The 16,310-nt window shown below is 31.7% G+C and overlaps 1 protein-coding gene and 1 long non-coding RNA gene across 10 annotated transcripts; one reads left to right on the top strand and one right to left on the bottom strand.

The window, feature by feature from the left end:
- Positions 1-353: 353 nt before the first annotated feature.
- Positions 354-5,099, bottom strand: LOC148204680 (uncharacterized). 6 transcript variants are annotated; one of them, XR_015783167.1, is made up of 5 exons: positions 4,773-5,099; positions 4,051-4,185; positions 2,361-2,446; positions 2,109-2,245; positions 354-2,031 (listed from the first exon to the last, which is right to left on the bottom strand). It is a non-coding gene; the product is annotated as an uncharacterized LOC148204680 (long non-coding RNA). The 6 variants fall into 6 exon arrangements; XR_015783162.1 differs by having other exon boundaries at positions 905-2,031; positions 2,128-2,245; XR_015783200.1 differs by adding an exon at positions 2,549-2,992 and having other exon boundaries at positions 917-2,031; positions 2,128-2,446.
- Positions 5,100-9,841: 4,742 nt separating this feature from the next.
- LOC124832909 (agamous-like MADS-box protein MADS1) lies at positions 9,842-16,003 on the top strand. 4 transcript variants are annotated; one of them, XM_088095568.1, is made up of 9 exons: positions 9,842-10,363; positions 10,642-10,891; positions 12,815-12,896; positions 13,618-13,679; positions 13,760-13,859; positions 14,032-14,073; positions 14,367-14,408; positions 14,506-14,672; positions 15,735-16,003. In XM_088095568.1, exons 2-9 carry the CDS (start codon positions 10,662-10,664, stop codon positions 15,736-15,738), a joined length of 729 nt encoding a protein of 242 aa, XP_087951694.1. In that variant the 5' UTR covers positions 9,842-10,363; positions 10,642-10,661; the 3' UTR covers positions 15,739-16,003. The 4 variants fall into 4 exon arrangements, with proteins under 4 accessions (XP_087951694.1, XP_047163201.1, XP_087951703.1 ...); XM_047307245.2 differs by having other exon boundaries at positions 10,635-10,891; XM_088095577.1 differs by lacking the exon at positions 15,735-16,003 and having other exon boundaries at positions 10,152-10,363; positions 14,506-14,676.
- Positions 16,004-16,310: the final 307 nt, after the last annotated feature.

The following is a 16,310-nucleotide window of genomic DNA, read 5'->3' as shown; positions in this document are numbered from 1 at the left end:
AGAGAAAGAAGTTAACGACCTTGAAATTTCATGTTCGAATAACATTAATTCGATAATGGTAATTTTTGTCCCTTCATAGGGTTTACCTTTTTTAATGTTGTTCGAGCATAAAACTTCAAGGCACTTAACTTCGCATAAAATCAGGATCCAGACAATATACTATCTTTCCTTGCTTCACTTTTTCATTGGAATGTGGATGCACATCACCTTTTTAGCCCTCAATCATCAACTACCTTCAGAACCATCCTCGTCTGTATGAAGGTCTGTTGCTGCTGCAAAATGGACACAGATTCTTTCCTCAGTCATGCATCTATTCACCAGAATTTTGCATAACAAGGTTCTTTACATCTTTAAGGCGCCGCTTGAACAGATTGTACTGTTCAGAGGCGAATGCGAGCGAGTATTTGAAAAGCAAGTGGTGTTCGGATGAGAGGAAATGCGAGTGTTGGTGAAAACGGATTTGCGGGATGCGATGCTTTTTCATCGCCCGCCAAAGTGAAGAGATTTGGAGGGATTGTTGGTGAAATGTCATAAGTACCCTGAAGCTATTAAACAATTCCTTGTGTGTATATCAGCTTAACGTATGCGGAAAAGTACAGAACCGATTCAAACAAGTTTAAAGTAAAAAAACGTGAAGAAGAACAGTGGGCTTACGCTTTTACTAGGGCTACTGTAGATTCACGAAGAAGGAGTTGATGGCATGAAGAAGAATGGGTTTACTGGAAGTGTGTGTTCGAAGGTGAAGAAGACGATGAACAGTGCTGTTGGAAACAAAAAAATGAAAGTGTATTCAGTTCCATAGATGGAGTACTCGGTTCCAGAGGTTCGACCCATTGATGCATGACATGTATCTTGTTCCATATCTGGAGTATTAGGTTCCACATTTTCGAACAATTCATAGACGAGGTGTATCCGGTTCCAGCCGCAAGAGTATTCGGTTCCCCCTTCGTTTCCCTTCAGATTACACCTCCGTATTCAGTTCCAATAAGACGAATTTGGTTCCATCTTTGTGTGGCGTCAGTTGGAGGCGGTGTTAAAAGTTCAATGATGATGACGACGCCATCAGAGGGAAGCTTGGCATGGAGGTGGAGGCCGCCTGAAGTGCAAGGAACATGGACAATGCAGACAGGCTAAGCTAGAGAAGCTCCAATCCACCATTGCAGGCATTGTAGGGAGCTCCATTCCATGGTTGTTGAAGCAGTGAAGGAAGCTGGAGAAGGAGACGCTGGAGAAAGAGAGGACCCTGGACAATGCAGAGAATAGTGAATGATCTCCTGTGCATGGTACCTCCGCGCCTGTAATCTTCAGTTCCTTCGTCCTCCGAACCGTAATCATTCACCTCACTCCGGTCCTCCGCCATTGAAGAACCTTCAAACACAAACCCGCTATGAGAAGGCGACGGAAGAAGAAAGAAATCAAGGAAGACAAATAGGAAAATTTCAACGAAGATGAATGGATTTGAACATTGAAGAGAAATATTGGGGTGAGAAGGAGGCGATAGAGGGCCTTGAATTCGGTGAAAGGTGAATGTGGAAAATCAGGGTTTTTGAGTTGGTTTTGTTGCCGGGAAAACAACATAAGAACTAGAAAGGGAATTCATACATAAGCTACGTTGTTTTCAAATAAAATAAAACTAAGATAAATGCTTATTTTTTATGTTTTTCATCCCTTAAGTATCAGTGATTTTTGGTTTTAGTCTCTACTCAAAACTTTGATGGCTTAGTCCTCATAGTATTGAAACATGTAATATTAATCCTTAAAAATGAACGGCGTCAACTTTTTATTGATTTGGCAAACGACGAGGCCACGTCTTCTTCTTAAGTATTTGCCACGTTGCTTCTTCATCATCTCAGTTGGGGGCAAAGCTGGGTTCTTCTTCTGGCTAGCAGGATGCAACCTTGTAAGCCCCATTCCTCCTTCTCTAGAAAACTTGACGAAGCTCACAAACCTCGACTTGTCCATGAACGAACCTCGACATTACTTTGCTTGATGAGTCTCCAACATTGTTTGCGGAGTTTCTCATACTGCTTTCTGTGTATAAAGATATGGAATAAAATTAAATTGATGTTAACACCCTTCCCAAGAAGGAAAAAATCCAAACAATATACATTTTAAGTCTAACAGTACATGATGGATTGAGCACAAGCAATAAAATGAATCAAACATTTGAAGATAGAACTTGCATTCCCAACTATTTTGAGTTCTTATAACATCTCTTTCACCCTTGGTGCTGCCTAAGTCATACCTGCATGTTTAAAGTATAATCAATAGTTGTATAAATTTTATCTGAATAAATTTCAAATATATACATGATGAAAAAGTATAATCAAGGAACTTATTTCCACCATCACAGAATTTACCATCTTCTGTAAACAAGGATTTCCATTGATGAGATGACAAAGCGTGTTTTCTTCTCCTTTGTGACCATGGTGATTTAAGCCGACCCCTAAAACACGGGGTAATTAATTACTACTTGCAGGTTAGAGAATAAAGGATAAGGAGCCAATTAATCATGAAAGTAACGAAAGTTGCAAAAAAATGCACGTACAATTGTATCCCAAAAAATAAAAAGCACAAAGAGACATTCTTCCACAAGTAAACAACAGTACACTAGCATGAAAGACAACTTCTACAAGTAGTTGTGTCGGTGCAGGGGAGCTTGCGAGATGAAGGCGAGGCGAAGAGGCTTAGGCGATTTAGGGTTCGTCGCAACACTCGCGATTTGGGATTTTGCTTGGCCGTGGTTCTCGATTGGTCGGAGCGAACTCATTGTTCCGACACGGTGCGATTTAGGATTGAGGTTGCTCGCGTTTTCTATATTTGTCTGAGTTTCAGGTGATTCTGGGAATGCCATGGATGACTCGCAAGGAAGAAAAATGGGCTCGGCTGTTTGATTCTTTGCAGGTGAAGAATGGAGATGCTTGCTTGATCTGCGACTTGGGCTGTTGCGCGATTGGGGTGATGGTGCACGAGAAGCGAAACCGTGATTGTTCTGCCGAAGAAGATGAACGAAGTTCAAGCACAAGCAACGTGACAGAGGGTGAAGAGGCAAGTTGACATAAGACGTGGCCTTGCCGTTTGCCAGATCAATAAAAAGTTGATGTCATCCATTTTTAAGGACTAATATTACATGTTTCAATACTATGAAGACTAAAAGCCATTAAAGTTTTGAGTAGGGACTAAAACCAAAAATCAGTGATACTTAAGAGACGAAAAACATATTTAACATTTTTTTATAACTACAGGTTATAGTTAATTTTTTTAATATATAAATTATATTCAATTAAATTTTATAAAATAATAAATTTATGATAAATAGTGTATAATATATTCAAATTTTATTTTAAGTTTTGATATTTTAAAAGATTATAAAATAATAAATCTATTTTACTACATTATAATTTTTTAAATTTTTATAAAATAATTTAAATAATTATTTATAATTTGGTCTTTTTATACAAATTTTAAAATTTAAATATAACAATGATAAATAACATTTTTTATAACTTTAATAACTAGGGACATTTTGGTAATCTTTAATTTCTACTAATTATATAAATTTTTTTAATTAGTCACATCAATCAAATTCTATACTGATTCTCACACATTTTACTTTCAAATTCATTCTCAATTACCCACAAAATCCACTAAAAAAACAACAAACAACAAATAAATTAATGAGAATCCATTCAAATCAATGCAAGCGCAACAAAGCATAAATGACCAAGTTTAGTTAAGATAAAAGAATAACTGACACAACGTTGAAAATAGGACAAAATCTTAGATATATTGTACTGCTTTATTATATTGCTTTGTGTTATTCTTCTATCAGAACTGAAGCTTCATTTGGGGTAATATGCATAATTCTTCAATCCAAATCTTTCATTATGCAGATCAATGAACTGAAACTCCAGTTCTAATTAGATGATAACAAATACAACCATAACATTGTCCTCAGAACTAAGGAATTATAAGCAGGGTTTGTCCTCAGAAGTATCATTAATAAACACAAGTTTGCAACCATAACATTGTCATAACTCATACACTCACCTGGATAAGAAATTGGATGATGTTATTTCATGTCATCATAACGAACCGGAGAAGCTATTGCTCAATCAACCAAACATAGAACGACCCACTAGTTTGGTTTTCAACGAGTAAACCAAAGCAAGTTAATTACTTCACCTGAAAAATTCAGCTCATCCATCATCGATATGAAAAAAATGGTACTAACCTAAACCAACCTACACTGCTGAATATAACATATTCTGCAGCTTTTTAATTACAATAAAAATGTTAAGAGGAAGTAACCGTGACATGAATGCATACTTAGGGCATCCCAGTTACAGACCTTAATGTACAAAATTTAAGGTCTTCAGGTTTGCCTTTGCAAAACTCAATTTGCAGACATAAAGAACCAACAACGTTTACCTTTTTTCATTTTTTAACATTTTCATTTTTAATTCTTTTTAAGAAAAATAACTTTTAAAAGTGAAAAACAAAATAAAAATATGGAAAATATTTCAACAAAATAAGTCTGAAAGGGGCAAACTACAAGAACTAAGAGTGTCAGAAATCAGTAACAATCAAAGGAAAAATGTAGTTAGTTCTGTAAACTGTTGAAGCATTCTTTTGCTTGATCTAGCAGTGCATGGTACAATAATTTGGTGAAGAGGGAAATAACAATGTAAATCAGCCATGGTAAAATGCATGCTTATTACCCTAAAATGACTCTAAAATAAGAGAGAAAGCAACAGAAATTACTTTAATACCTAAAATTTGGAAGCTTTTATGAAAACTCATGAGGAAAAACCGGTGATGAGGTAGAATAAAAATGAGTAAAGGTGAAGGCACACGAGAGAAGATCTAGAAGTTAGAATTGCAGCCATGGTTGAAACTTGGAGCGTTTCTCGTCGACCCAAAACGCAACACGAAGAGCCACCAATAATGGAAAAGAAAGTTTGGAACAATGTGAAGAAGAAGAAAAAGAAATCACAGTCACAGTGACAACCAATGAAGAGGAAAGCGCAGTGAAGAACGAAGAACAGGAGCGAAGCTAACGAAATATGCCCATAACATTATTGGGCCGATTCAATCAACCATGGAGGCCCGTTAAAACCAGCGGTTTATTTATAGTTAGTTTTAACTTAAGATTCTGTTGTTAGTTAGGTTAAACAATTTTTTCGTACAACATTGATAATAGTTTGTATAATGATACATAGTAACGACTTTTTTAATTGTTTTAAGTAAATACTATATTTTTTAATGTTGTGTATTACTGATTCTGATCATCAACAGTAATAATAACACAGCATTGTTATTTGTTATGAGAATATATATTTCAACTATATATTTGTGTAACTTTCACACAACAAAATAATAAATAAGAAGAAAAGAGAGAAAATTAATGTAATTAACAAAAAAGAAATTAAAAAAAAATGCTGTTAAAATGTTCTGGGATCATATAGAGTAAAATGTTAGAAGAAATATCATTAGCAACTTCATATATTAAATTATAACGTGTTTAATATTATAATAACTATTAGTGGCTTTGAATAGTTTATGAGGTTAAAAATTATCATCGTACACCAAAATAGTTTTATAATATTTTGTATAAATTAATTCGTTAAAAATAAGATAATATAAATGGAAAATAGTAAACATAAAGGGTTATATATATGCACACATATGACTAAAACATAAAACAAAACATTCGTAATTCTTAAACTAGAATGAAAGAATTATATTTGAGATGTAAATAACATAAATCAAACACGTCATTGCATGATAAGATTTGTTTTATCTAAATCACACCATCATGGTTTTGTGTGTATAGAGAGATGTTCTTTCTGTATTGAAAGTGAAAAAATACTATTAGATTAGTTGTGAAAAGAAAAATGAGTAAAAAATGTTTGGTGAGGAAGTGAAAAAAGAAGTGACATTGAGTTTCCTTTTATGATTGGAACAAAGAAAAAGAAGGAAGAATTAGGGTTTGAATGTTGGAAGTATAGGAAACTAATAGTGAGGTGAATGAATTGGAAGGAAATGAAAAAGTAATAGAGTGATGTTTGGTGGTACCTACACAGTACACAGAGAATGATTCCCATGCTAGACTCTGAAAATTTCATGGTCTCCATTTATGGAAGGATGATCATAGCATCTTCTTCAACTCCTCACGTATTTTGCAGTGCTGGTCCCTCACCTAATCAATAACTATAATTTCCATTTTGACTTATGCTCCACTGTGAATCAACTATATATCATCATCACAATATTGCTGCTCTGCATTGTGTGGTCCTACGTTATGCATTAATTGCTATCACTATTTCACTCTCAATTACCAACTTAAATCATTTAGGGCAATTCAAAGACAAAAACTGGAGTAAAACAACCTTTTTCTTACCTTTTACCACCCTGGTTTTGTTTTCTGGACATGACAAAGCACATATACATTCTCATTTTAACATTACCAATACATGTATAAGGATAATACAAATTTTATATTATAAAATGACCTTCTAAGGTTTAGCTAAGTCTATGAAAACATATTTTAGTTGTTATTAATTGTACTGTGAGTTTAAATTTTACATTGAATAGTTAATGGTTTATTTTAATAACTAATTTCATCACATATCATTATTGAGCTACATGTACATTCTAACAAATTTCATGTTCAAGTATGATATATATTTTGAATTTTTTATTCGTACTTCTTCTATATATTGAAAGTTTTTTTTTCACTAAAAAAGTAGTATTTCCTCTACGTTTTCGCAGCTTGTTTACAAATAACGCTAAATATTAAAGACGATACATAATTCTTAATATTAATTTTCTGATTCATCTGAGACTATTTCGATAGATGAGGATAGAAAGAAACATTCTCGTTGTAACTTAGTGATGGGAGTTTTTTTATAATGTAGGGAATTTAACTGCAGAGTTAGATATTTTATATTGAGTGCAAGTGAGTGACATTAACTACATAAAAAAATACTATAAATTAATGATTTTAGTTGAAAGTGATACTATTTATCTAGGGATGGATTCATTGGATTTAGATATCGATTCTGATAATTTAAGATGTTTATGAATTATATATTTTACACGAAACACTTGAATCTTAAGAGGAATTTCTAAAATGGAGAGAACTTACAAATATGGACAGAATGGTTTGAGTCAAATTACAGAAATAATATGATGCTTCGCAAGCAAAATTAACAACGAGCATCATTGTTCAAAGCAAGAACATTAATTTTCATACATGACAGATTTTAAGAATTCTTGTTTGCGCGTCCGTGCTTGTTTCAATCTTTGTTCCTAAGATCACATTCTTCGCTTTGTCCCATGAAAAAAGAAAAAGTCCTTCTTTTTTTTCTTATGTATAAGTAATTTTCCTTGTCGTTTTCGTAGAAAATATTCTCCAAGTTTGATAGTGTTACATTTAGCCATACATAGAGAAAATGACTTATTTAACCAAGCATTTGTAATTTGTATAATGGTGATATAAATACATGGAAGGAACTTTAATCAGCTGGCATGTGATGGATCAGACATTGTCAAGGAGAAGATGATTGTATGCCCCAATTTCAGACACTATGATTAGGAGTAGGTATGAAGGAATAATTGCACTTATCAATGGCTTATCATCAAACCCTTTTCCATCTTTGAACAACGTTGTCCTTAAAGAAGAAACTTCAAGGATTCTATTTTTTTTTTCATGATTTTTGGTCGCCTTAGGACATAGAACATGACCTTAATTAATATTTTCATTAAATTTCTCCCAATAGAATTTGAGTGTGATATAAGGCTCAAAACAACGGTGAAAATAACTTGGCTGTAATGGTTATGGTTTACTCACACACATAGTCAAATGTTAGAAATATAATCATGTGAGTGTAAATCTTACATTATATAAAAATGACAAATTATATATCATATAAAATAAATAAAAGATTCACATAAAAATCTCATCACCAATACGAAGATGCTAAAAGAATTTATATGGAATTATAACTAGCAATTTATGTTTGAAAGAATGAATATGCAACTAATTTTATCTTTTACGTTACTAGCTAGTTAGTGTATATTAAAAGAATGAAAATGCAACTAATTTTGTCTCTCGTTCATTTAATATACTAATTCATATATTTTCTTATGACGTTTGATTAAATAAAAATGAACCAAGTTTATTTACAATTTGTTATTTATATTTTTAATTTCAGAAATCAATTTAATTTATCGTTGTAATTTTATTTACTATTTCAATGATAGTTCATTTTATTAATTTTTAAAATTACTTGTGATAATATATTATAATTTTTCTTAGTGTATAAACAAAGATTTCATTAGAATTTAATGAATATTGTTGGAAAGAGACATTTAAATTTTTTAAATTTGATTTTTTTTGTTTTCTTTTCCTAATTTTATTTTAAAATATTTTAAACTTTATCAATTTTGTTTTATGATTTTTGTATAAATTTAATAAATATTTTGGTTTCATGAAATTTTATTTAGTACTGTAATTTGAAATGTATGTCATTATAATTTCTTTCTAAATATTCGATATTGAAGAAACCAGAATACATCCTTTGATATTAAATATTTTTTAATATTATGTTTTTTGTAAGAAATATTTATTATTTTCCAAAAATTAATTAATTGATATTGTAAGTTTATACTCGTTATGAGACAAAAAATTTATATATTCATTAGGTTTATGGAGATGAATTTTTTTCTTTAGGAATAGATATATATGAAATAGAGAAACTTGTCTTCGTCTTGCGTCCCTCCTCACCCACTCTCCATTCTCTTTTCGACATTCATTAGTGAAACTGGGTTTGATCTTGAATCGATTACATGTATTTGACATTATCTTCTTCCTCCTTTGCAGGAAGTTCCTAAAACTAATTTAGAATATATAAGTGAGTGTAAATCTTATCTTACAAGCTAATTTTGTATAATTAACTTAGACTAAAAAAAATCACTTTTTAACCTAGTAGGTTACAATGTGATCCTCATATATGGTTTCACAGTATTTTGTACTATCTGAGGCGTGGTCTCCTCCTACATCGATGCTCCATCATTGAAGCTTTTGTTCTTCACTGTTTCTACGAATGTATCTCTCTTGTGAATTTCAGTAATCTTTTATTTCAATTTCAATTCTTTTTTTCTTTTACTCGAAAACGGATGGTGGTGACTTTTTGTTCTTCCATGGTCTGGTTGAGGTATTAAAGGATGGGCGATGAGTAGCAAAAAGAGCTTCCGGATGGTTAAGAAAGTAGTGGTGGTGATGGAGGGTGTCTTTTCATCTTTCTAGTGGTTTGACCGTCAAACTAATGCCATATTATTTAAATTATTACATATATAACATGTTTTTATTTATTTCACGTGAATATTTTTATTTATTTCATATGGAAGGGTATCAAAACTTATTTTTAAAGTCACGTTCAATTAATAAATAGAGGAACCATTTTTAAAGTGGTGATATAAAAGAATAATACTAAAATTCACAAAAAATAGAAGTGTGTAGCATAATTAAATGTTGAATTAAGTGTTCACATAATCAATATCATTGACTATAACCATACTACTATAATTGTAGAAGACTTTACTTTGATTTAAAAACTGCCGTTATTCTTTGTCGATTCTAAATCATGTTTTCATCTCTTGTGTGTATAAAAGAAGAAAAAGACACAATCAAACTCTGATAATTATATACATGAATATGACAACATGGGAAGTTTCAAGGATTACAAATTCATATTTTGTAATTTTAATATGATTAAATTCACATAATCATATTTATATAATCTCTCGGGTTGTTGATATAAACCGATCCCTTAAGATGTTAAAGCAGGAACTGAGAAAAGAGGTTTGAAGTAGAAGAGAAAGAGAGTGGATTCTATGTGGATAAAATGCCAAAACTCAAAATCCAAGAAGCAACCTGAAGCCATGCCTAAAAAATCAAAGGGTTGTAAGTTTTTGCGTGCAAACTTACGTTGACGTCCCTCTCATAGGCCATGAATAATGAAAGCCCACCTCATACAAAGTCACTTTCAAAAAGACACTTTCATTGTCCCCCTTCACCTTTTTCCCATACATACATCAACAAATATGAAAGCTTCATACATTGAACATCAGACTTAACAGCTGAATCCCAGGCCAAACCCTTCTCTTCTCAACCTCCTTTTTCTTTTTATTCTCCAAACATCACACATATCCCTTCACCAAATTACTATTTTCAGTGCTCTCAATCAGTTCCACCGTCTATTTTCACTCCATAAATACCTTTCTCCTAGGCCAACCCACTTCCATATTTTGCATCCTTTTTCTCTTCACCATAAATACTGCTATTCTCATTGCATAGGTACAACACCTACCCATCATCTACTTACAAACACACCCTTTCTTTCTCTCCGTTCTCTCTTTCATTATTATATAATATGTTCGTCTTAGGGACAACAAGCTTAATATCATAGTGTGTGTATATGTTCAGTACAAATCATCAAGCTTAATGACCATTTCTTTCGAAGCTTCTTTGGTTATCCTAAAAGATTTCATCCATTCTTGAAGTGACCCAAAGGGAAAAATATCTACTTTTGGTGTTTTATGTTTTCTTTTCTGACTATATTTTGTAGTGGGTAGGTTGTTGCGGCGAGAGAGATATGGAGTTTCCGAACGAAGCAATATCAGAAGGGTGTTCTCAGAAGAAAAGTGGAAGAGGGAAAATAGAGATCAAGCGGATCGAGAACACCACCAATCGGCAAGTTACCTTCTGCAAACGTCGCAACGGGTTGCTCAAGAAGGCTTATGAATTGTCTGTTCTCTGTGATGCCGAAGTTGCTCTCGTTGTCTTCTCAAGCCGTGGACGCCTTTATGAGTATGCAAACAACAGGTTCAAATTCTTTCAAACATCTTCCTCTCTGTCACTCTCATTTCATATATCATAACAATCTTCACACAACTATTTTAAAACATTTTCTTTTCTTTTCTTTTCTAGTGTTACACACACACACACACACACATATATATATATATATTCATTCCTTAAACAGGAGTCAGTATTTTCAGAAATTACTCTCTAAGTCTTCCCTGAGATATCTACCATTCTGTCTAGATCTTGTATACTCGTTGCTCTTTTTCCCTGTTTAGAAGGGTGCAGATCTGTTTAAGCAATAGAAATAGAGACATTGAAGTGAAACTATATAAAGTAGCATATATATTTATATATGTGTATACATGTATATCAGAAGAAGAGAAAGCTTTATTTAGGGTTATAAAGATTTGCAGGCGAGGGATCTTAGCTTCCTTGTGTATGTTCTCATTCAATGACCATGCTGTGATAAGCTTTACCAATCTCTCTCTCTCTCTCTTTCATTGATTTCTCTCTCTACTTGTCAACCATCAAATCTTAAAAGGGTCTTCTGCACAAAGCTGTCACGCACTCAATGAAGCCTTCTTGTTTTTCTTGCTGTCGTGTCTATCTTTGACTCTTCCTTAATATCAGTACTTGTTCAACTTATTTGTCAATGTATAGTGATATAACACGAGCACCTCATCCAAATGGGAGCTAGGGTTTTCGACTTTTTCACTCTTTGGTCACACCTCAACCACTTCAATTCGTTTTCACGTATGAAAGAAGTTCGATTCTAGTTACATGATCGCATTACATGGTTGTGCAAAAACTGCAAATCCAGGTTATCTTCCAACTAAATACCTTTTGGGGAGGAAAAGAGGCTTTTTAAAAAGAGATCACTTATTCGCACGGTACATTTATATGTGATATCATTCATCTTGTGTTTTAGCATCTCTTTTTTTCTTTAACATCTTTGATTGTATATCTTTTTATTTATACAATTTCTTTTGGTAAATGCAGTTTCTCTTTTAAACATACCCTTTTTTATTTCCATACAATATCAAATAAGATATTAGGGTCTCCATTGGTTGTTATACGTGCATTTTTAGTGTATAACGTTTTTCAATATCTTGAAAAGTCTGAATAAAGTTTTCATCATGAATTGGTTGTCGACAAAGTAAATGAATTTAAAGCAATAAGTATTTCTAGAGATTCGTGGAAGTCAGAATTTGTTTCCCATTTTAGTAAATTTTGTCCTTTACATAAATAGAGGAAAGTATTCTCTGGTTAGGGTTTTCCACCCCATATGGTGGTATTATCAATGTCCATCGGCAAGAGTATTGTCTACGGTTTTCCATCTTCATCTCCATTGATCTTTTATTTTCATCCTTATCTGTATTTCTAAAAGAATGTAGAATCTTTGAAAGAAGAACAAAAGGATTTAATGTGAAAGAGGTTACATATCAGAGTGATTATATATTATTCTGATTTCTTTACCCTAAATAGCTAAAAGTAACGTTATGATAACAGATTCTAAGAATGGCTAAAGGTTAATCACTTCTCTCTTTCCCATTTATTTGTATTGTTTTCATCTTTTTGTGGAATAAAGCTTAGCATTCCTCACGTCAATTCTATACCCAACTCTTTCCATTATGAGTTTTGGACTCTTCAATTAAAGGGAAAGATAAACTTTCACCTACTGATGCAACCATCTACCTCTTCCTGCATATTCCGCATTATCTCTAACTATGGTTATACAAGTTAAGCAGTTTGTGTTTGAACTTTAGTGGGATATGTTACACGTTTAATGGGATATTATAAGATTAAACCTTTTTCCAATTCGAGATCAGAGCTCTTTGACCTAAAAGTTTAATGTCGATAGAAGATGAGTTCATAATTTATTTGTAAAACACAGATAAATTTATCAACTTTTTATGCTTCTGTTTGTTGTATTGTTTGCAGTGTTAGAGGAACTATCGATAGGTACAAGAAAGCATGCGCTGCTTCCTCAAATGCAGAATCTGTCTCTGAAGCTAATACACAGGTAAATTTCATTAGTGAACAAATCAAAGAAAACTAAGAAAATGCTTTCTCTCTCTCTCTCTCTCTCTCTCTCTATATATATATAGTTAGGGTAATTTTTGGTTCAAAAATTGTTTATTGTTTTAAAATATGGCAAGTTTTCTTTATACAAAATATTTATAACTTTCTATGGAGATTAGATATTCTAAAACTTAAATATATTAACCCTTTATGTCAACAGTATCTCGGATTATATGATTAGGGACTTGTTAGATCTATATAAATCTTAGGATTTACAAAAATTGATATATTTAATAAAGAGTAATTTAAATAGTAAAAAAGATGACAAAAAGAGACACGATTGAATAAAATGTACTACATAGTTTCTTAAAACAAAAACCAATTTAGAAACAAAATAGACAATCTCAGTATTTTCTTTTCTTTTCTTTTCTTTCCTACAAGACCTTCTGCTTCTAGTAACAAACATGATTTGTGTTTGAATTTGGGATTTCTTTTTTGTGTGTGAATAATGTAGTCTTTGGTAAAAAGAATCTGTTTGAGTTTGGTGACTTAATTCTCATCATCTTGAGTGATAAATTCACTGGTTCTTTGTTTCTCTTAAGAAAATTAACGATATTAACTATTAAGTGTTCTGGTTAAATCTTATAAATTTTTTCTATCACCATGTTGTTATATATATGTTGTAACCTCTTGACAAACATTACACTATTTATGAATATCAGTTTTATCAGCAAGAATCATCCAAGTTAAAAAGACAAATCAGAGACATTCAGAATCTAAACAGGTCAGCTTCTTCTCTTGAAAAGTTTTCCAACAAGTCTCTCGCGAAAAGATCACCGGAATTTCTTGCTTAATTAATTCCAGGCACATCCTTGGTGAAGCTCTTAGTTCTCTAAGTCTGAAGGAATTAAAGAATCTTGAGAGTAGATTGGAGAAAGGTTTGAGCAGAGTCAGATCCAGAAAGGTATTATAAGAGAATTAAGCCACTAAACATAATTAGTAAAAAACTATAGCAACTTATACAGACAATTTAAGTTAGTATCTTGAATAAAACTATATATGCATTATTTTTCTTCCAAGTTAGAATTCTCTGTATGTATATTCCTTTGAACTGACATACACTCGACTTCTTTCAGCATGAGACATTGTTTGCGGATATCGAATTCATGCAAAAGCGGGTACGTATACTCATCCTTCCTTCAATGCATGCTATATATGAGTTTCTGCTTTGCTTTCTTCATTATTTAGACATATACTTATATATATATATAGTATCTGAAGAAAATGAATATATACAACAATATTGAACATGATTGTGTAACTCTAGTGACAGGACCAAGAATATGAAACTGAAGCCGAATAATCCTGAAAACTAACTTAAAATTTGATAGATTAATACAAACTTTACCGAAATTATGTCTGATATTTGTACATGGTCGACCTCTTCTAACATATGCATGAAAAAACGCAGGAAATAGAGCTGCAAAACCACAATAATTTTCTGCGAGCTAAGGTCTCTCATCATTCTCCAAGACTTTTTCTCGTTGTATATATAGATAGATATAGATATAATGTAACTAAGAATACATGGTTGGTGTGATGATTGGTAGATAGCTGAACACGATAGAGAAGAAGAACAACAGCAACATATGACAGGAAATGTGTGCGAGTCCTTACCAGCTTCACAGTCATATGACAGGAATTTCTTCCCTGTAAACCTCATAGATTCCAGTCATCATCAATACTCACGTCAAGACCACACTGCTCTTCAACTTGTGTAAGCACATTATTCATCTTCATCACAAGTTAATTGTTTTTTAATGCATCGATGCATCCATGATCAAATTTTTACACAGCAAGGTAAAGCAGCAATGAACATTTTGTCAATCTTTGTATAAGCTTTTTAATTCATGTCATCCATACACTCTATTATCAGAAAAATAAATCAGTAGTAAGTAATGTATTGTAAAGTCCTCTGTGTTGTTTTCTTTTCTTTTTTTTCAGTCCTTATATATATATCATTAAAACTAGCTGTGAAGTGAATGTTTTCAGTCTCAAAGTATATACTTTTGTTATATTTACACACTTATTTTATCAAACAGCTCAATTATAATTTTACTTCAATTTTTTTGCTTTTCTTCTTTTCTTCTATTCCTCTCCTTTTTTTTCTCTTAAATCCCAAATTTGAGGGGCCTCTTTAGATTTTATTTTATTTTTTTTATGACTTTAGGGTTTATTTACATAAATTATTTATGAATATAATGAAATTAACATTTTCATAATATATAAGGCATAAACTAATTTATAGAACTTTTCTTATAAAATTTTTATAAATTCTTATTTTTGAATTGATTATAAGAAATTCATTAAATAGAATCTGAATTAGAAATAATGAATATTTAGTTGTTGAATAATTTAACTTGTAAACTATTTTTTTAAAATTAAGGATTGTTAGTTTTGAAATTATGTTTTATTTCCATATATAACTGGTCATTAAACCAGTCTCTAAAATTAATAGTCAAGTTAGTGACTATTAATTTTTTATAAACATTTTTTCGCGTTATGTGTAAACTGATTTCAATCTATAGAAAAATATTACGGATTTTATTTATGTAATCTCTCCTACAAACCATATATATATCATCGATTTTTAGAAATGTGATAAACTCACTTACACAAAACTATAGTTTATAAGTAAAATTAATATTAATTTATATATTATAATTTAATCTTATTTTTGTTATTAAATTTGTATGTAATTGGTTTCCATGAATCTGATTATAGAAGTTGTGCATTATTTTCTAACAGTTTCTCCCTTGATTTTGACCTTTGGATGCAGCTGATAACCCTATTTAAAATTATGGCATAGCCTTTCTATGATTTGGAAGTGGTGTGGGATACATATCCCTAAGTCTCCTGAAGGGTGCCCTTCGAATTTCCTCTGCTAAACTTCTTCCCATGAAAACTTTAAGAAATTAAAGCAAGAATCACCATTTGTACTAATACATCATATGTTATATATATATATATATATGATATTGTCTGTGTATCTTCCAATATGTATAATTTCCATACATTCAGTCCTACCATATTAATTTGTGTTGTATCTTTGGTTGGCCCTACTATATACTATAAATTTAATGAAAAAATTTGTGGAGTGCACATAACTAATCAAATATCACGTGAAAGGGAAACAAAAAAATATCAATTTCTTTTTCCTTTATGTACATTGGGAAAACTAATTTTCGTAAATTGTCGAAAAAGTAGGGATGTGAAGAAATATTATTTGTTTAATTTGTACAACTAAAAAAGGTTAAAAGATAAATTTGAATGTAACAAACAAGAAAAATTAATTTGACGAACTCTAAAAACAATACACTCACCTATCTTACAATTTAATTTAGTAATATAATAA

This window comes from Vigna umbellata, chromosome 1 (genome assembly GCF_029865625.1).
Source record: "Vigna umbellata cultivar VRB3 chromosome 1, Vumbellata_1.0, whole genome shotgun sequence".
Lineage (NCBI taxonomy): Eukaryota > Viridiplantae > Streptophyta > Magnoliopsida > Fabales > Fabaceae > Vigna > Vigna umbellata.
This window is presented reverse-complemented; position numbering and strand designations above follow the sequence as displayed.